Source organism: Lacerta agilis, chromosome 1, assembly GCF_009819535.1.
Source record: "Lacerta agilis isolate rLacAgi1 chromosome 1, rLacAgi1.pri, whole genome shotgun sequence".
NCBI classification, from domain to species: Eukaryota; Metazoa; Chordata; class Lepidosauria; order Squamata; family Lacertidae; genus Lacerta; species Lacerta agilis.
Window position 1 is genome coordinate 90,848,875 of NC_046312.1, and position 20,411 is coordinate 90,869,285.

At 42.5% G+C, this 20,411-nt stretch overlaps 1 protein-coding gene across 1 annotated transcript in view; it reads right to left on the reverse strand.

The window, feature by feature from the left end:
- Positions 1 to 1,055: 1,055 nt before the first annotated feature.
- HEG1 (heart development protein with EGF like domains 1) overlaps positions 1,056 to 20,411 on the reverse strand; it is a 59,058-nt gene continuing 39,702 nt past the window's right edge. The window contains exons 10-21 of the mRNA XM_033163180.1: positions 17,743 to 19,146; positions 16,440 to 16,556; positions 16,214 to 16,333; positions 15,429 to 15,508; positions 14,670 to 14,728; positions 13,435 to 13,595; positions 11,781 to 11,915; positions 6,683 to 6,725; positions 6,495 to 6,532; positions 5,337 to 5,424; positions 3,634 to 3,808; positions 1,056 to 1,921 (exon numbers count right to left, since the gene is read on the reverse strand). Coding sequence (XP_033019071.1) covers positions 1,772 to 1,921; positions 3,634 to 3,808; positions 5,337 to 5,424; positions 6,495 to 6,532; positions 6,683 to 6,725; positions 11,781 to 11,915; positions 13,435 to 13,595; positions 14,670 to 14,728; positions 15,429 to 15,508; positions 16,214 to 16,333; positions 16,440 to 16,556; positions 17,743 to 19,146 — 2,570 coding nt within the window. The 3' untranslated portion in view covers positions 1,056 to 1,771. The remainder of the gene's footprint in view (positions 1,922 to 3,633; positions 3,809 to 5,336; positions 5,425 to 6,494; positions 6,533 to 6,682; positions 6,726 to 11,780; positions 11,916 to 13,434; positions 13,596 to 14,669; positions 14,729 to 15,428; positions 15,509 to 16,213; positions 16,334 to 16,439; positions 16,557 to 17,742; positions 19,147 to 20,411) is intronic.

A 20,411-nucleotide genomic window follows, 5' to 3' on the forward strand; every position in this document is an offset into this window, starting at 1 on the left:
ATACAGGAGTGCAGGACAAGAAACACCTCTGGCCTGATCCAATCTTCCCCCACTCACCCAATCTGAAACAATCACATGCCGCTCTGCAGGCTAGGTCTCTCACTATTAATCACTGCCTCCAAATTCTTCATGATTAAGCTGCAAGCATCACCACTCAGCTGCCCTGCAGCTTCCTGCACACTGTACAAAGTCCTCTTTTCTCATAAAACCACACCTTCTTTAGAACATCCAGAGAGCAAAAGTTGTTTTGCATTAGGAAAAGCTATACACAAGAGAACTTGGGTCTTGGTTCAGCTACATATTATGCCAATCTCACTTAAAATGTTTCCTGGTTGCTTTCTTCCATGACTACCTGCATAAAAGTTAAGCCATCTTCCATACTATATCTTATCTCCACGATATGGAATGGGTCAGGGCTACCCTAGCAGGTGGGAAAATGTGTTGCCAGGGATTGGGAAATCCTAAAATAAATAAGTATGGGAGGTGAGCTATTTAGTGTTCCAGTGGGTGAACACCAGGTCCCTGGGTTATGTGGATGGGAGGAAGGAAGAGGAAAAAGCACACTTTTCTTCAGCAGCAAAGGGATGGAGATTTTGAAAATGACAAAAAAATGAGAAGATATATTGGGTACCACAAAGGCACCACAAAAGGGTGTTCTAGTATGAGACTACTTTTCCCATATGGAAGAACATGATTCTGGGGCCAACCATCGCGATTTACAAGTGACTTGGAATCCTGGTTTAAGTGCTAGTAAAGGACAATGAGTTAACGAGAGGGAAAATTTTAATTGCTAAGCTGGTTGTATGCCATTTAAACCAGCTCTATTAGCTCAACCTCTTGTGGGGTTTAGTCTGGTAGCAGCAGTACACTGAACAAGCACAGTTTGTTGGTCTCATATCACTGTAATTAATTGTGTGTGTGTGTGTGTGTGTGTGCACATATACGTGGTTCTATAGTATGAGACTGGCATACATAATCAATTCACTAAGAGTTCATGGAGGAATAAAAAATTCATGGCGCAATGATTAATGTTCATGAGACAATGTTCAATAATAAATTGGGGGCAAACAGAGGGCAGGAGCAAGCACCATTGCAACTGAGTCAATACACAACTGAATGACAAGACAGGAAATAAGAAGATGCATTATCCTAAGAAAAGAAAAAGGACCCTGAACTTTGCACATTACACATAGAACCCCCATCTTTAGGCCATATTCCCATACACATCCCCAGCATTCAGTGACTATCTCATCAGTACCCATTAATAGATACCTGGTGACAGAGAAATGGTTCTTTCCACAAAATCCACTCAATGCAGCTTTGCATAAAACGTGGGCAACACAAACACAGCACAAGTTGTTAACTGTAAACACAACACACTTTACTGGCGTTAGATTTAGAGTGTCATCCACAGCGTTTGTTAGCTTTGCTTTAGTGAACTACTATCAAATTCACATTATGTGACACAATTAGTGATAAGGAAAGATGCAGAATGTACACACGGGAACTCCTTTAAGCTTCCCCCTTGCCTCTTAGACAGGCCTGTGTGCTGACTTGCTCTTTACACCTGCCTTCCCTTTGCTGTTCAACAACAGCTACAAATGGCTCCTTTCGGACAACCCTGTTCAGTGTCCTCCAAGGACTCAAAGTTTCCTTTCTGTATACAAACTATGCCCGCATCTGAGCTGTATAATTGAAGTGAACCCAGAAAAGAATTAGCAGGCAATGACCGATGTTCCATTCACGTTCCCATCTCTCTCCTGCAATTCCATTAAAAGTAATCTCTTCTTCTGCTGTCATCACTAACAAAGGAAGGATTGTATTGGCCAGGGTAGATGCAGGAGTGCCGGGATCCCGGAAGACCTGTGTAAGGTGGGTACAGCCCGTTTCTTTCTAGCTCAGGGTTCCTTGGGTTGGTTGTCTAGAAGGATAAGACATGGACACAGAAAGGAAGGCAAAAAACGGTTCAATAGTCAGCACTTAGCCTTTGTGGGATTTTAATATTAATACATGCAGGTACCAATGCTTCCAATAGATAATACAGTATGCTCTTCCGATAGAGATTATTCAGTAATAATTGTTTGGGCATTCTAGGCCACCAGGCTCATGAAGACAACTGAATAAAAAATAATAGCTGGTGATTTGTTTGGGTTTTATGTATATAATGGACTGCTTTGAAATTTTCGATGGAATTGTGGTATATAATTTTTTTAATACACACACACACACACACACACACACACACATGAATAGATAATCAACATTACCATGAAATTAAAACAAAAAAGAAGAGCATAGAAGCAGTTACTATTATTATGTCTATATACTGCCACCATGCATGACAAAGGTAAACACAGTAATATCTCTGAAGCCCTCTTTTCACTTTTATTTCTCATTCTCTTCTAAACCAAAAATCTGGAATGCCAAAGTTTTGGAAACAGAATTAAACCAATCAGATGCAACCTAGGAAAATATATTGCTGCCCAATACTTCCTTAGCATACTGGAAAGCAAGCTTCCCCCACAAGTTGTTACTGGCATGAACAAATCATAGCCATTGCAACACAGACTAATGAGTACATAGAAAATACAGCACATCTGTTTTGTACTCCGATGCACATGTAGATATTATGGGGAAAGCCTCCAGGGCAGCTATTTTGGGTGAAGCACAGCCAGGTAGGAATCAATGATATAGGAGATATGCTCCTGTCATTGTCATATGGCTGCTAATCCCAGAGATTATAGGATGAAGATAAAGGAGACCTGGATACAAATTTCCACTCAGCAATGAAGCTCATTTGATGAACTTGGGCTAATCATTCTCTCTCAGCATAACTTAGCTAGAGAGGGGTAGGTTCCATTGATTGGGCAAAGGGGAGGCTGTGAAAGTAATGGACAATATTCCTGGCCCTCACTGAGGCCAAGATCCTTAGTAATCTGTCACACTGGAGAGACAGAGACATCACTGTTGGATGTTATGGGGATTGTTACATCATAATTCATGTACAGTCGATGCTCGGGTTGCAAACATGATCCGTACGGGAGGCACGTTCGCAACCCGCAGCGCTGCGTCTGCGCACGCGCAGGTCGTGATTCGGCGCTTCTGTGCATGTGCAAAGCGTGATTTAGCGTTTCTGCACATGTGCAAGGGCTGAAACCTGGAAGTAACCCGTTCCGGTACTTCCGGGTACAGCGCGGTGTGCAACCCGAAATCACACAACCTGAAGCGGCCATAACCCAAGGTATGACTGTACTATTATGATGCTATAGCGGCTGTATGCTCTACCCAGTGCATTCTAGTCCTCTAACTGTGGCAGCCTGTAGAAGGCTGGACTATCTGCATACATAGACATAGTTTTACCACTAGGTGGCAATGGACTTAACTGGAGCTAGGTGAAGTCAAACATTTCCTGTGTCTGTTCTGTTCTTTATGGAGAAAGACAATAATGTTCTCATTTAGCTTAAGCCTTCCATGGCAAGATCAGCATATGAGGCCTGCAAGAACATACACTGACTGCACAACAGCCCCTGTTCAAAACCAATTATCTTGACTGTAACCTTGGTTATATATCATTGCCTATATAACCTTTGGACTTTTGTTAAAATGCACACATACAAGTTGAGGATTAGTTACCATATAGTAAACATCTGTCATCTGTAGTAAGTTTTTAGTGCTCCCATTCTCTTGCATTTCAATGGTTTCTCTCCCCCAATCTTGAGCTCGAGGGTTTTTGGGATACTCAGCATATGGCGACATCTGGAAATCTCCACTTTTGAAGATGAGTTTGCTTATGTCATTTTTATTCTTCCTAGAATAAAGAAGAAGAGTAGTTTGGATTTGATATCCCGCTTTATCACTACCCGAAGGAGTCTCAAAGCGGCTAACATTCTCCTTTCCCTTCCTCCCCCACAACAAACACTCTGTGAGGTGAGTGGGGCTGAGAGACTTCAAAGAAGTGTGACTAGCCCAAGATCACCCAGCAGCTGCATGTGGAGGAGCAGAGACGTGAACCCGGTTCACCAGATTATGAGTCTACCTCTCTTAACCACTACACCACACTGGCTCTCACACCACACAACAACATTTATATGCAAACCATATGAAAAGGACAGGAGATAGCTATAAAACCCCCATGCATCTTTTTCATAACCATAAGAGAGCCAGTATGGCATTGTGGTTGAACTTGGATGAGGGAGACCCAGATGCAAATCCTCACTGAAACAGCCTCAAAGCTCATTAAATGTCCTTGGGCCAGTTACTCTCTCTTTCTGCATAGCCTTGCTTACAGGGCTATTGTGAAAACACAATTATGACTGGGGTGGGGAATAGGGGTGTGCAGATAGGTTTCCACATATGTTTGCAATTTAAAAAAACCATGAAAAACCATAGTTTTACTGCAAATTTATCATATTTTTGGTATGAAATGTTGCCTGGTATACTCATTTTTGCAAAGCCATTTCATTGAATATAACCACATTTTGCATGTTATTTTCACGGATACATGCATTTCTATGCACAGTTGACCCCTTCAAGGATCACTGCCTTGTTGTGGTGAAGGGGCTTGAATAACTCAAAGAAGCTATGAGCTATGCTGTGCAGGGCCACCCAAGACGGACAGGTCATAGCCGAGAGTTTAGACTAAATGTGATCCACCTGGAGAAGTAACTGGCAAACCACTCCAGTATTTTGCCAAGAAAACTCCATGTACATAAAAAAAGGAGAAGCTTTGAGAATAAAGTGAGAGTTTCCAAGGCATGCTCTGGTTCATGGGGTCACAGAGAGTCGAACATGGCTAAGACGACTAAACAACAACATGCACAGTTGACCCTAGTGTATGTGTTTTTGTACGCATTACTTGGCTAGAGAACTGCATCACAAAATTAAGGAAAGTGTGAATTTTGAAGGATAGCTGTGTTTCATTTCACGTATCATTTTAGAAAGTGCTGACTAAGTAAGCTTGCCTTAAAATGCAAAGTGCATCAAATTTCTCCTCTATCCTTAGCAGGGAGTCAAATACTACACTGCTCTAGTATGCTCCTTGGACAAAAGGTGGTGGTGGTGGGGAAATATAATGACAATATCCCTTTCTTTTGAAAAATTAAAGAAGCTTCTGCCAGATCTTACTTATGCTTTTTAGTATTTGTGATATCTGCCAAATACTGCCAAAACATTTATCTTGATATGGTTGATATACAGCTCTGAAACATTTGGACAATAAACATTTTAAAAGTGCAATTTCATTCAACATTAAGTATGATCAATAGACAAAACGATTTCCCCATGACGGGTATTTAGTATTTTATGTTAAAAAGAGGCACTTGGCTTAGGATACCTACTGGCAGCATGTGACAATGAGAGCTATCGCCATGATGAGCAGAAGTCCCCCTCCAGCTGCTGCGATCACAATGGTGATTAGCTGATACGCTAAAGCAGAGAACAGAAACAATATTGCTTCAATGGAAAATTGTTCATCTTTTATGTATAGGCAATAACGTGTAACTGTCACCTTCTTGATGCCTGTAAAGATTCCCTTAGCTATAGACTTTGAGATGCTCTTATGTCATGGAATGCTTACAAAGCCACCATCAGGTGTGGGTTAAAGATTCACTGATGTAGCTTAGCTTCTTTGACAGAACTGGAAAAACCAGTTAGCCTATGAGAAAATGCTCACACAGAGACAATTAACAGGTACTAGTTGATATACACATATTTTACATATTCTGAAACCTCTGAACTCATTGCTGGATGGTTTACGAATTCAATTCAGTGTGCTGTACTGTTTTGTTTTGACATATAAAGAACTAAATTGCCTGGCTTCAAATTATCTCACAGAAATTCTCCTTCTGTATAAATCCTCCCACCCAGACAATGAAGAACTTTCAACAGGGCCTGCTGAAAGCACCATTTTACATTGACACCACGTTAGCTTTCAGTAGATGAAGGGCCTTCTTTGCTGTGGCCCAAGTACTCTGGAATGGCCTCTGACAGGAGTCTCATATGGCTTCCTCTCTGTATTCCTTCCAGGGTCAGGGTGGGCTCTCTTTTTCACAATGTCTAAGAATTAGTTACAGTTACAGGTAAGGTAGCCGTGTTGGTCTGCCGTAGTTGAAACAAAAAATATAATAAAAATAAAATTCCTTCCAGTAGCACATTAGAGACATGTGAAGTGTGCATGCACACAAAAGCTCATACCAATAACAAACTTAGTTGGTCTCTAAGGTGCTACTAGAAGGATTTTTTTATTATTTTTTATTTTGTTTCTAAAAGTTAGGTTTGATAATGTTTTTTTCTGTTCTGCTCTATTTGTACGGATAATACTGCTTGCTTAGACATCTGTTGGTTTTAAATGAATAGTTTTTGATGTGCTATAATTGACTGCCTTTAAAGCCTTGGTCATACACTGTTTTGGAAATCTATTGTTGAAAGACCATATAACTTATTGAAAGAAAAGCAAAACCAGTTTGGGAGTTAGAGCTGCTAGACTGAATACTCACGATTCCCACAGTTGAATCCTCCTAATCCAAATGGGCAACTGAAACAGGGGAAAAAATGTTTTCAATCAATTAAGTGTTAATTGAACCAATATGAAAGTGATCAAAATGCATTAATGGCTGGTGATGGCAATGAGCAGGAGGGAAAAGAATGAGAAACAAAGAAAACAGATTTCTTTAATTTACTGTACCTCACACAAGTGTCATTCACAAGTTTATACCCATCTTCACAAGCTAGAAGAGAAAGAGAATGTCCATGAGCACATCTCAGTGACAGAGAAAGATAATTGCTGGTATCCAAATAACTACTTTAGGTGAACTCGGTGCAATTTTTTTTTACATCCCTGCCCACTTTAAACTGCAAACGCCTGTGAAAAACTGCTTTTGAAAGTCCGCTCAGTTTCAAAAGTGGGTTTCCACTGGGTATGGCCAGCAGCTGCTCTTCAATCAACACAATCGTCCAGAATGAATTGCTCCATTCTGTTATATTCTGGCCAATAAATATGCACAATCAGTAGTGGCTGGCAGGGTGGTGTGGATGGGACCCAACATTAGTGAAGAGGGAGTTCTAACACAAGTCTAGTTCAAACCTTGGTTCAGCTCAGCTTAGAGAACCAGGGAGGAACAGAGTGGCGGAGAGTTCCTCTCAAGGATCCAGCACATTTATTCAGTCTCCCTAAGGCATAATTTGGCTTTCCATGTAGTGTGGAGCAGCTTACAGAAAGAGTGAGAGGAAGCAGTGAGTGAAGACCTTGAAATATGAACTTTCTATTTTTCACCAATTGGCATTAAATTATGTTTTATTGAAGTTTTTATTTATGTTGTTATGGATGCATTTTGCTGATTTGATTCTCCTATGTTGTATACATAGGAGGGGGTCCTCGATATATTCTCACAAAAGCGCGGATTATAAACAGCACAAATAAATTAATAAAAATGAGACAATATTGGGCAAGTAACTCAACGCATTTAAACCAGCTGGCCAGTGGAGGTCACTCTTAACTCACAGCAATGCTACATATGAAAAGACTTGCGCCGGTGTCCACAGTTCACTCAAATACATCTTTAACCAAAAGCAGCCTGTGCAGACTGCAGTGTTGAGCAGAGGAATAGGGGGGGAAAGGTGGGGAGGGGAGGAGGAATGGGCTGGGCAGTATCAGCTTTTCAACATTGTGGTGTATCACCAGCAAAATATCATGGTTTGGTGATACACCGCGATGTTGAGCTGAGCAGTTCCACCCAGGCTTGCAGGCTGGGACAATGCAGCATGTTTGCGCCACTCAGCTGTGGTGAGGGAACTCCCCCCCCCCCCAGCTGAGACAGGCCCGGTGCTCTTGATGCTCACATGCGGACCATCGTGGCTCCTTTAACAGTTCACTGTGGGGAGCTGCAACCATTCCGCTGAACAATTTTACTGAGCCCCCACCCTGCTGCCGGCTTGCAGGAGCCAGCACCGGGCTGGGGGCTCCCTTAACTGTTCGGCTGAGGCAAGGGCAGCTGCATACTCCTCTGTCGAGCAGTTTAAAGATGCAAAGGGAGGAACATGCTGTATCGGCGCATTGCTAATACAGCTTGTTTCTCCCTCTGCGTCCTATGAAGGCAGAGTGGGATATATCGCTGGTGAAACTGCTGCAGCTCCTGAGTCCCTCTGCTAGCAGTGCCTGCTGGGGGAAGGAACTTTTGACTCCCTCCAGCAGACACTGCTAGCAGAGGGACTTGGGAGCGGTGGTGGTTTCACCAGAGATATACCGCTGAATGAAGCTGACATCACGGTCTGCTCCTCATACCAGTCCTGGGCCTAGTTTTTTCAATGGCTGGAGGGCAAAGGGTTTAAGTATCATCACTATTCCTTTGGTAGAGTTTCCAGAGGCTGTTTTTGGTTTACAGATTTACATGTCGTTTCCGCCTAATAACACATATTTATCATTCACAAGGTCCCAGAAGGCATAAGAAACGAGGCAGAATGCATGCTTTGCATTCAGAAAGTCCCAGGTTGAATCCCTGGCATCTCTGGATAAAATAATCAGTTAGCAGGTAACAGAAAAAACAGTCCCTAGGACCCCAGAGACCCACTGCTATTCAGGATAGACAATGCCGGGATAAATGGAGAAATAGCCTGATGGTATAAAGCCGCTTTCTATGTTGTTTCTAATACTTTAATCTGTGGCATTCCTGTGGATTAATAGTGACCTCTGCTAGTCAACTGGTTTAAATCAATGCTGAACCAAAGACCCATCCCTCTACATTTCAGAGGGTTTAAGGAAATGAGGCCAAACCTATCCTGAAGACTGGAAAAGGGGTGTGTGTGAACATTTGCAATGGGAACAGCAAAAGTTCAGGAAACCTTTACCAAGTAGTGAGGATTTCCTCCTCTTCCCTTCCCACTGAACAATCCCTGAATCAGTGCTGCAAGTGACAGCAACAGTGTGGAGTGAGCAGTGGAGCCTGTATTGTCGTTCCTATGCAAATATGGGGCTTTCGATGCTATTTGTTTAAATGCTGCATTTCATCTTTATGTTATAAATTAATTGATTCCGTTATTTATTTACTGGGACCAAAATTCAGATTGTATTTTCTATCTTTAGTTTTCAAGGAGATGACAATCCTCTTTGATTGTTATTGGGCACATTTATATGTGGCCTACGGAGCATAATAAAGATAAGGAAGGTAGGAAAAGTGAAATATGAAACTCGGCTGCAGCTTTCCAGCTCAGTTTTGCTGGAGCCAACAGGGCTAAACAATTTGCACGCAGTGGTTTTAAGCAGGGCCCTACACGTTCCTTATTGGCAAACAATTATGTGGTGTTCTGGCCCTGCCCTCTATGCATCATCCATAAAAGGAACCCCTCCACTATGCAAGTGAGCAACTTAGAAACAGTGGAATGAGCAAGTTAAATAAATTGCTGCTATGCTTGATGGAAGGCTCCACCCCTCTGAGAATGTATAAAGCGTTAACTCCAAAACATGCTATTATCTGAAAGCCAGAAACCACTTCCGCTCCCCAACACTGAAACACATCTGGATATTTTTTCTGCTGTGCAGCAAACCCACCCACCCACCCACTGTGTCTAAACATAACTATTTTCAAAATGCAGGACACATCAACAGAACACTTGAGATTCAGAACTCAAGACAGATCATAAACAGGCAGGTAAATCTGCATCTGTTAGACAAGTACAGCCAAAGTTGAGGTTGATTTTCATGCAGAAAATCTCTGGAACCAAATGGCACTATAAACTTGGCAGGGAGGCTCCTTATTAAGAGTTGGCAGCGTGTTGTTCTTCACCAGCCAGCCAGCCAGCCAGCCAAAGCCACTTTCTCTCTCTACTGTTCCCTGACCCTGCATAAGAGTCACATATACTCCTGATTCACTTGCTTTCCCTGGCAGGACTTCAGAAATCTAGCTCTGGCTCCTCCCCAGGTGCCATGAACTCCTGAAAATTGCCAACAAAGAGGGCATCCTGGACCATAATTCAGCCATATCTCCCAGTTTTGCTGGGATTGCTAATGTAGGTGTCCCCAGAGCAGGTCAGGGACACAGCTGTTGCTTAATGGGGTGCTTGTGTTAGGAGTTCCCAACCAATCTAGAGTGCTGCAGAATTTAAGTTAAACCAAACTTGGTGTTGCTGCACTTAACTCTGGCCTGCTCTGGTCAAGAGAGGTTCAGAGGTTGTAGACTGGAGCAAGTGGAACTGCAGGTTGTCCAGTTTGTGGCTGCTGCCAGCAAATGACTGAGTGAATTGGCTGATTCACTCCTGTGTCTATGGAAAGGTGAGAGAGGATTCTTCTCAGAGGATGGGTGGAGGAAGAAGCCTTGATGATCTTGGGAATGGGGGTGGCGGGGTGGGGTGGAACACAGAAAGAAGCTGGATGATTGTGGAGCAAAGAGAGAAAGGCGTTGGATGGGGATGGGGGCAGAAGAATGCTGGATGGCCATGCAGAGAAGAAAAAGAAGCTGGGGGGGGTTATGGGGGGAAGAAAGAAAATAAAGACATAAGTCAAAGGAGCTGGTTAGGGAAGAGAAAAAGAAGCACAACATCCCAAGTGCCAGGGACCCTACTCCCCAGAAATTGTGGGGCATCTGTGTCTTTTAAAGTAAAAATTATTTTGGGATTGAGGGGCCTTGGAGCACAGGAAGAGGAATAGTAAGGTGCTGTCTTGGTTTTGGCCTCCACCGATTTGATAAATTGCAAGTGAATGTGAGATTCTACAAGAGGTTTTTAATTTTTGTCTTTATGATAATTTGTTTTATAATTTTACTTATTATAGATGAAAGCAGACTAATGAAGTTTCCTATTCCAATGTTTGAAATGCTCTGTGTGAACAAGGCAACCCTTTCAGGCTAATGCTGAAGGTGTATAGGTCAGGTGGCACGCCCAGAGTGTGCAGGGAACCAAAGGAACAGAAATCAGCATCCGTGTTCATGTATGAGCCTCTGCAAATTCAAACTGAATGCCTGCAGAGAGCTACAGAAATAAAAATGAGGGTTATCTCAGAGTGAGCACAGATGTCAGATTTCCAAAGTTCTTCTGTGTCTCCATGTTTAATTAATGTCTGAGGTGTAGACAAATGGAAGGTCACAGCGGCTACTTCCATTAACAGCAAAAGTGACGTCATATTGCTGAAATCTAGACAGGATCTAGGCTTCATCCACATGGCTTAGTTAGCATGGAACAAGAAGTTCCTGAACAAGCAGTGGGGATAGTATTTTATTTTGGACTGAACTGGATTCAATCTAAAAGATGCCCAGTGGGGGTTATTAAATGCGATTGGATCATGTTTCTAAATGTGTTATCTACTTTTCGGGATGAAAAAGCAATTCACACTTTGGGTCAGCTCAACTGGAACATTGTGAAGGATCCACCAAAACAGCCTGTGAATATAAAGCAATTCTCTTTTTTTTACTTCCCTTGGAGATCAGACAAAACAGAGACAGAAATAACCACACTATGTCATCTCTAAAAACTGAACTTTCGCCACAGGCATATCAGACCCCTCCCTGGCCTGCCCCCTTTTTATTCTTTTCACTGGATCTTTCTGGCTTACACAGCATGCTGTGTAAAAGGATAATATTATTGCTGCACAGAGAGCAAGCAAGAGACCATATCCCCAATTTCTACTGTAGAAAAACGAGCACTGGGAGAAGGAAACCTAAGCTTTTAATACTTATTCATGGGGTTTAGCACGCATAGAAATACAAGAAATCACATTGATCTGCGGAATATCCTTTGAACTGGAACCAAAAGATTAAAGATGAATCTCAGCGATCCAGCTGTACAATGCATAATACCTCTGCAGGAATGATCCAGTTTGTTGTATTTGAAGTATCCAGCCTGGCACTTGCAAACTGCAATGCCGTCCAAGTCCACACACACAGAAGTTTCTTTGTCGCATTCCGGATCTTTGTGTTTACACAGACCGCCAACTATTGCAAAAAAAGAACATTGGGAAGGTCATTAACTAGGCAGAGGGAAAAGTGCACCTTGACTGGATTCTTTCTCTACAAATATCAGGAATGGAATTAGATATTTTGTGAGCGAGAGATGGGGAAAACCTGTGGCCCTCCAAATGTTGCCAGACAACAATTTACACCATCCCTGTTTATTGCCACAGGTTTCCTACCCTTATTGTTCCCTTTTGAAATGCCACCATTGCTAAGCATAGCTGTCAACTTTTCCCTTTTCTTGCGAGGAATCCTATTCGGAATAAGGGAATTTCCCTTAAAAAAAGGGAAAAGTTGACAGCTATGTTGCTAAGGTACCAGGCTGTATGGCTGCTGCTCATCTCCTAATGAAAAAAAAAAACCTAACCAGCTGATCTTGCTAATTCAGTATCCAAGCATTTCCAGTGTGTGTATACTACTAACTACTGTTGTAATATTTAGTTCTGTGTTTTGTGTTATTTGTGCATGATTTTATGCCAGCATAGATGTTGCTGAGACAAAAGTGCGAACATGCTTGGAATGTAGGCTTGGGAGAGCACAAATTTGACTGAGACTCTGTCCTGCCATGTGAAAATCTTCCAAACGGAGGCATATGGAAGGCTTTGAGGCATCGCTCTTGGCGGGTGTAAATTGGCCATGACTCACTTCCTTAAGGCAGCATGCTCAGCATGCAAGCCTGGTAGACCTTTATCTTGATATTGGTCATTAGCATCACACTCTCCCATACCCTTTTGAAGAGGAAAGCCATTGCCATAGATGTCTTCTCAATATGCTTGTCCAGCTCTCACTGATGGAAAGGTTGCTGGTTATGGTAGAGCCCATTTTCTTGTATTGGTAATTTAACTTTGTGGTTTTGTGTTATTTTGTGTTTCTTCTGTGCATCCTTAGTGGGTTGAACACTGAAATACCATTTCCCCTGCCAGTTCTGACTGTGATCAGGTTTCTTTCTTTTTTTTAAATTCAATTCCCTTCTTTTCCACTAAGGATTAGCATCCTTGAAAAATCTAACTGTTGGACAAACTTTGGTGTAATCAAATCAATTTAGCCAGACACGACTAAACAACAAAATCAGTTTGAAGATCTATTAGTACTACTATTTTATTTTAAAAACCTGTACTGTCAAACTCTCATCCTGTGGCTCTGAGAAGTGTTGCCCCATAATTTTGACAGGTTTGCACCCTGTGGTCAGGATTCAATGTTGCACCTCTGACATGAAAAGCCTGTACACAAAGACCATAATCCCACAGTGTGTCCCATATTTTACTTACAGGAATGTTTTTGTAGGGAGGCAAGCTTCTCACACATGTGAGAATGAAATCTTTATTTTATCCTACAGAGGCTTTCTGTTCAGTGAAACAAAGCTTTTCAAAGAGAGCTTTGAAGAAAGAAAGCTTTTTAAAAAAAGAAAGAAAAGACAGAATGTTCTTTTGAAAACTTTTTTTAAAAAAACAACAACAACAACAACACCCCCAAAGCACAGTGTTTAACCATGTATTTTTACCTCTGTGGAGCAGTGTAAGTTTAGAGATGAACTGGCAAGTCTGTGTGGGAGCCTTGCAGGCTCGAATATGGCTTCGCACAGTGCTAGCAACCTCAAAAAGGGTGACGTTGGAGATTAAAGAAAAGGTGCTCAAGACAGACACTTGCATGATGCCCGACTGCCTGTGGAAAGAGTGAGAAAATGCCAAGTCTGCATCATCATTCTGCAGTTGTAGAACCACGACATTTATTTGAGAAATATATTATGCACACATATACAAATATCACACACACAGCATGAATGCATTTTCCTAGTCTTGGCTTGGCAGTATCTGTTTGCCTGCGGTGCTTTATATCAAAAAGGCAGGGAGGCAGTGCACTCCAGAGGCTGCTAGAGTCAAAGCGCCCACCTGACCCTTCTCCAGGCAGAGCTCCTACCACTTTTGCAGGTGCCTGGGGGAAGACTAGGACCACGCCAAGGACCTGACTATAAAGCCAATGCTGGTTATGCTAGAAAATCTAGCATGCCTGATTCCATTAATAATCTTCAGAGCAGGTGCATTCCTGTGACTTAGCGTGCTGGCTGGAAGCAACATGTACATACTGCAGGAAAGGGTTTAGGATTTGTTTTGCCAAATTGCACCAGTTCCATGCGATATAAAGAAGCCACAGGTTGATCAAGGGGAAAAGGCTTCTGCTCCTTTAGAGTTGTGTACACGAGAAAATTTCAGCAGCGGCATCTTTTATTACTCAACATGATAAACTGCTCCTGCCCAAATTCCCTCTTGTAGTTATCATTTATTATTTCTATAGCAGCATCAATGTGCGTGGCACTTTACAGGGTAGATGAAGACCGCAGCCTGTACCAGAAGGCTTCAATCTTCAATTGAGGCAAAGAGTTAACCGACTGAAGGAGGTGGGGAGAATCAGGGAAAGAATATGTGTCATTGCAGTCTCTCTTCTTCCCAATTATTAATGGCACAGTACCATGGGTGGGGGGGTGGGGGGGGACTGTGGACTACATATCACAGTATAAAATGGTTTTTATATGTGCTGGAAGCTGCCCAGAGTGGCTGGAGAAATCCATCCGGATGGGTGGGGTATAAATAATAACTATTATTATTATTATTATTATTATTATTATTATTATTATTATTATTAGAATAGCAACAAAAGCCATGTTAAAGCTCTGGAGCAAGAGTTCAAATCAAAGCCCAGCCACCAAAAGTGATGGTTTTACTGTTTCATGATCCTTACCTGGATGCTTTAACAGTGGAAGTGTAATAGCCTGGCAATGTTGAAAGAGAATTGTTCAGCTGGAAAAAAAAATTGAACAGACATTGTATTGGTTTGTTTGTTTTGCAAATTGAGCCAGGAACTCTGAGTGTCGCCATCATGCCATGCATCCCAACCCAGCTACACCAGGTAGCTGGGCTGCTGCTGCTCGCTTGGTGTGGCCCCTCACCACCATCCGCACCCCCTCCATGCCTGCTGTGTGCAAGGAGGTCCTGATCACCCACAAATAGCAGCTTGTGGGGAGATGAGAGAGGAACTTGGGCTACCTATTGCAAAGGAGAGGTACAGGCATGATGTGTGTGTGTGTGTGTGTGTGTGTTGGGTGCATGTGTGCCGTTGCAAGGGGCCCACACAAATCTGGAGCTGGCTCTGCTTACACCTTTGAGGAACAGATGGTGCTTTCTAACTGTGAAGGTTCCGAATGCAAACTCATGGGTCACGAGAGGAAAAAAGCGAGAAGCAGCATGATGGGCAAAGTTGTCCATGGTGGACAACTTTAGGATGTGCTGAGAACTTTCTAAGATCATTCACAAGTTGAAAAGACAACCTCTACTGCGCTGTAGGGCAGGCAAAGGTGCCAGCCCTGCCCCTGATAAGAGAGCCTTCTGTAAAAGAGCTGGGCAAGTAGAAGAGGCCCTTTTTAGTTCTTTCAGCAAACTGCCTCACAAGCAGCCACTTTCAGTTAAATACTATGCTTAAAAAGCAACTTTTGACACTTACCATGTTTGTAATAGCTTCTTCAACTTGAAACTCTGAGTACTGCCCTCCAGTTGTGTTAAACTGGCCAACAAAGGTTCGAACTGAAGGCAAGAGGATAGCTTGTTAGCTATTTTAAGGGTTAGATCTCTCTCTCTCTTACACACACACACACACACACACTGAATGCCAAGGAAACCTAACTTTTCTCCACAACAGTGAAACAGAAACTTGTCTTTTTATTTAAATGGAAGCTTTGTTTCTAAGGACCAAACAAGACATTTACACAGCAGAACATTGTTAATTGCCAATCATACATTAATAGCAGAACACAAAAGCTGCCTTATAGCAAGTCAGGCGATTGGCCCATCTTGCTCAGTATTGTCTACAATAACTGGCAGTGCCTACTCATGGTCTTCCAGCCATTGTTGGACTGCAACTCTCATATTCCCTGACTATTGGCCATGCCAGCTGTGGCTGATGCATGTTTGAATCCAACAACATGAGCTACATCCTCTCTACTCCTTTAAAGTCTTGAAGTATAAAATCATGGGTTGGATAAGTTACTTGAACTTAGGTTTCATTGACATTGATAACACAAGTTAAACATGACTGACTTAAGTTTCATTGATCTCAATGAGAATCCAGTTCCTGAAAACCAGCAAAGTGAGGTTAAATATATCTGTGGTAATAAGAAGCAGCTGGTGCTAGTAAAACCTTTTAAAATAATAATAACAACTTAAGCTAAATGTGGTTTTATGTTTTATTAAGAAGTTTGCCCCCACCCCCAGTCCCTTCAGTTCTCTTACCTAAATTGCACTTTCCTTTCTCCATCTGGTAGCCCAGGGAACACGTGCAATGGAACGAACCTTGTGTGTTAGTACACGTGGCCAAGGCCGGGCATGGATTAGACAGACACTCATCTACATCTGAAACAGAAGGAAAAAGCCACAGCCTTTAGAATGGAAGTCCACCAACCCACTTTTCACTGCTGTAAAGCATTGATGTAAAGGGCTGCCATTATTCATTCTTTACCCGTACTGCAGTCCTCTCCCTGCCAACCAGGTGAACACTGGCACTGGAATTTGTCCATCAAGTTATCCACAATGCATTTCCCATTATTAAGGCAAGTCTCTGCGGTGCATGCATTAGCTGTGAAATAAAGCATTTGAAGAATGAAGTCAGGATCAACAGATGTGACCAAATTCACCTCTGAACCCCCCGCATTCAACAAGCAAGGTAGTGCACTGCACCTTTCACCATAGCTGTCAACCTTTCCCTTTTTTTGCGGGAAATTCCCTTATTATAGCATTGGGAAACAGCAGGGAGGGTTGGCAGCTGTGTATATAGCAGTGGGGAAAAGCAGGGAGGGTTGACAGCTATGCCTTTCACCCACACGCACACAAAAGCTTCCTCTTCTGATACCTAGAACCAACAAGTCTAGCTGCACAGACTATATGCTGCTGAGGTGATCACGCTCCAAAACCATCCAATGAATGGCTACTGCTGGTTTCCCAAAACACATAGAGAACTAGCTTTCACTCATCCTGCTGATCTGAGTCTCACTTCTGGCATTCTGAAGGTGGGGTACCTCTGGAGCATAACCAGCAATGGGCACCTTCAAGCCAAAAAGAAGTGATGCGCTTCATAATGTAGCCTTACACCTTGGAGACAAAGCGCTATTCAGCCTACATCACAAATGTAATTTTGTGCAACAGGCAGGCAGAGTGGAAAGAGCTTCAGCCATAGGTCCTTGGCTTGCTTAAAAGCTGGAGAATATGGCCAGCAAACACTGGCACACTCTATTAACTAAAGAAGTAAAAGCATTACAAAATAACTATAGTACATAAATTATGCCATAGTCACAAACAAAATTACACTATTGTACAACTGGGACCTGCAACAAGAGGTTGCATTGTAGAGAGCCCCAGGGTTCTAGAAAGATGGCATAGCAATGCCTTTTTTCTGCAGATTCCATTTTATTATTCTAGATGATCCTTCCCCCACCCCAACAGACATTCAACATTGTGTGGACACTGCTGGGTTGTTTTGAGACAGGTGTTGCTGTGTCCCCTTTCAGTTTCATCCCCTATAGATTCCCCCATAGATGCTTTATGTGTGTGTTTTTACAAAAAACTTATCTCTCCCCCAATCTCCAAATAATTTTTGATTCTGAGCTCCTGAGTAGATGGTTTCTGGTTTTTGTAGAAAAGCATAACCACTTTTTTTTTAAGATAATCTACCAAATTAATTCCCATCCAAAAGTGCAATGATACAGCACCATTAAATCCATTTTTCATGTTATAGCCATTTCTATCATTTCTCAGAGAAGGCTTACCTTTTCCACGGGAAGTTGGAAATGTCCTTGGACTTCCTGCCCGTGCAAATGTAGTGGCTTTGGTGGGAACCGGTGAAGCAGAAACAGTCCCTGCAGTGGTTTTGCTGGAAGGAAACATTTTGGGAGGGTGGGCAGTAGTGGCTCTGGAACCAGTGGTTTCAGAAGCAGCTGTGGTGCTCGTTTCCATCTCTTTTGTGGGCGTTCCAGTGGCATAAGATGGCGTCTTGGTGGGAAGGGGAGGACGCACTTTCTGAGGCTTTGTAGTGACCACATAATCCGCGCTTGATGCCAACGTAGGTAATCCTAGCGTTGTGTGTGCTATATTTACAAGGTTCTTTCCTGTGGTTACCCCCACCAAACTGAAGGCATCCTCTAGAGTGGTTGTATATGGCAACGAAGCAGTTGTTGCTTTGGCTGTCTCTGAAACTGTGGTACTCTCAACCCTGTACGTGGGAGACGTAGTCGGAACAGGAGGCATTTCTCCAACCCTGGTCCCTGGGAGAGAAACATTTTGCCCCTCTGACCCCTTGGTTTCATCTAGGGATACTGTCAAAAGTGACAAGTGGTCTGTGAGCTGTTCAGTAGTTTGGGTCAGAATAAGAGAAGATCCTGTTGTCCCCAGATCAGTGCTGTCCTTCAGCAGGTATGTCCCAGTCTGGTTGCTGAACGGCCTGTTGGAACTTCCAGCTGTGGGTGGCTCTGTTCCAGTTGTCCCTTCAGATGCAGCCACAGAAACACTGCTTGCCAAAGGCTCACTAGGCTGCAGCAACGACGGTGTTGAGGAAAGAGGAGGCAAGAAAGATGAGGATGGGGGCAGCGTGGGCAGTGCTGCTGGCGACTGCCTGCGTGAAAAAGCTGGCAAAAGTGTTTGTGGGGATGATGAATGCAGGGATGGGAAAGCAGAGGAAGACAACGGAAGAGGGGATTCTGAGGTCAAAAACAGAGTTGGCAGCTGAGTGGGTGGAAGTGAATCCTGTTTCAGTGATGCTGAAGAGGAAGGTGTAAATGACAAGCTGCCAGCAGATGTCAGTTCGGATTTCGAATATAACTGAGTTGCATGCAGCTCACTGACTGTGGAAGAGTAGGCCGGTGTTTTCAGGGCGTGTACAGACAATGGTTCTGTTGACGGTGCGGAGAAACCCATGTTGCCAGAGGACATGTTGCTTCCTCTGATCTGGGTCACAGAAAATGAGGACCGAGCTGAATCTGAAGGGCTGGAAATTTCTGCATAAAAAGTGGAACTTTCTGACAAGTCAGCCGATGTGCTGCTTTTTGGAATAGACAGTAACGTCCTTTCTCCACCCCTTGTGAAAGTGGTTGAAATGTACGTGCTGTCAGTATGAGAAACAGAGATTATTTTTCCAGTGTCAGTGCTACTCATTGGCTGGTAGTCTGTTCCAGTGTCTAAAATACAAGCAAAAATTATTATTAATTATCAGCATGAAATTTCTACTGGTACAGATTGGGAATCTCAATAACAGGAATAGTTTCAGATTCCGTATGTGATAAAATTAAAATAAAATGAAAACAAAAAAGTTCCATAAAAGTTCCATTTTTTTAAAAAAAGCCTCAAGGTGGCAATTATTGGTAACTTCCATTATCATTTTATATGAATTCATGGCCATGGGATGTTTGTTGGCTAACGTTACAACTGCACACAGAGAGAAAAAATCCTAGACAATAATCATGGTAGGAAGGAATATTAACAACAATTAACTAAGACAGCAATAGGCTATATTCTCTTCTTGCTGGTATCTTCTTGTCCTTACTGAGAACAAGTGACTCTTGAAGTAACTCACAATATTGGACTGAGCTTCTGCATAAAATGAGCTGTAAATGTGTCATTTTATGTTACCAGCCGATAAGAGATGGTTAGTAAATATCATTAAACCGAATGGGATTTACTTATGACTGCACATGCATAGGATTAGGTGTTAAGACTGCAATGCTATACATGCTTATTCAGAAGTAAACCCCATTGAGGGTTACACTCAAGTAAGTGTCCGTAGGATTTCAGTCCAAAACTAACCCCATTCCCTTACATTTATTGCTTCATTTCACTTTTCTCTTACTCACTTTTTAAAAAGTGTCAAGGATAGCTTACGACAATAATAAATAACTCAAAACAAATTCAAAGTACAATTCACAGTATTAAATCCAAACTTTTTTTCTTAAATCTCCTAACCAATATCAATAATTACTTCATCCTAACCTCCTAAAGATTTGGAGAAATGTTCTATAATGCTTGAGCTGTGGCTCTTAAGATTGGCAGGCTTTTCTGGGAAATAAATTCCAGAGCCTTGGAGCTACTACTGAGGATTCTTTCAGCTCTTCTAGTCCAGAATGCTCCCAGCTAGGAACCTGATGAACTCACAAATCTGTCTGTTCTCCGAGGTCACCCTGTAAAGCCCACTTTCAGAACAAACCTTGGTACAGAGAGAGATATAACCATGAGCCCAGGTTTGGACATATCGAGAAATCAAACCATGGCTTTGTTCACAGCAGCAGTACGACTGGGAACCTGCACACTTGCTTGTTTGCACTAAGTTTGGCTTAGTGTTACTTGTGGATCACTGTGGACATCCAGGAATGGTTGGTCCCAAGAGTAAAAAATCATACATAAAAGCAATACCTTTTTCAGATTCATCTTCATTCAGTTTCACCAACAA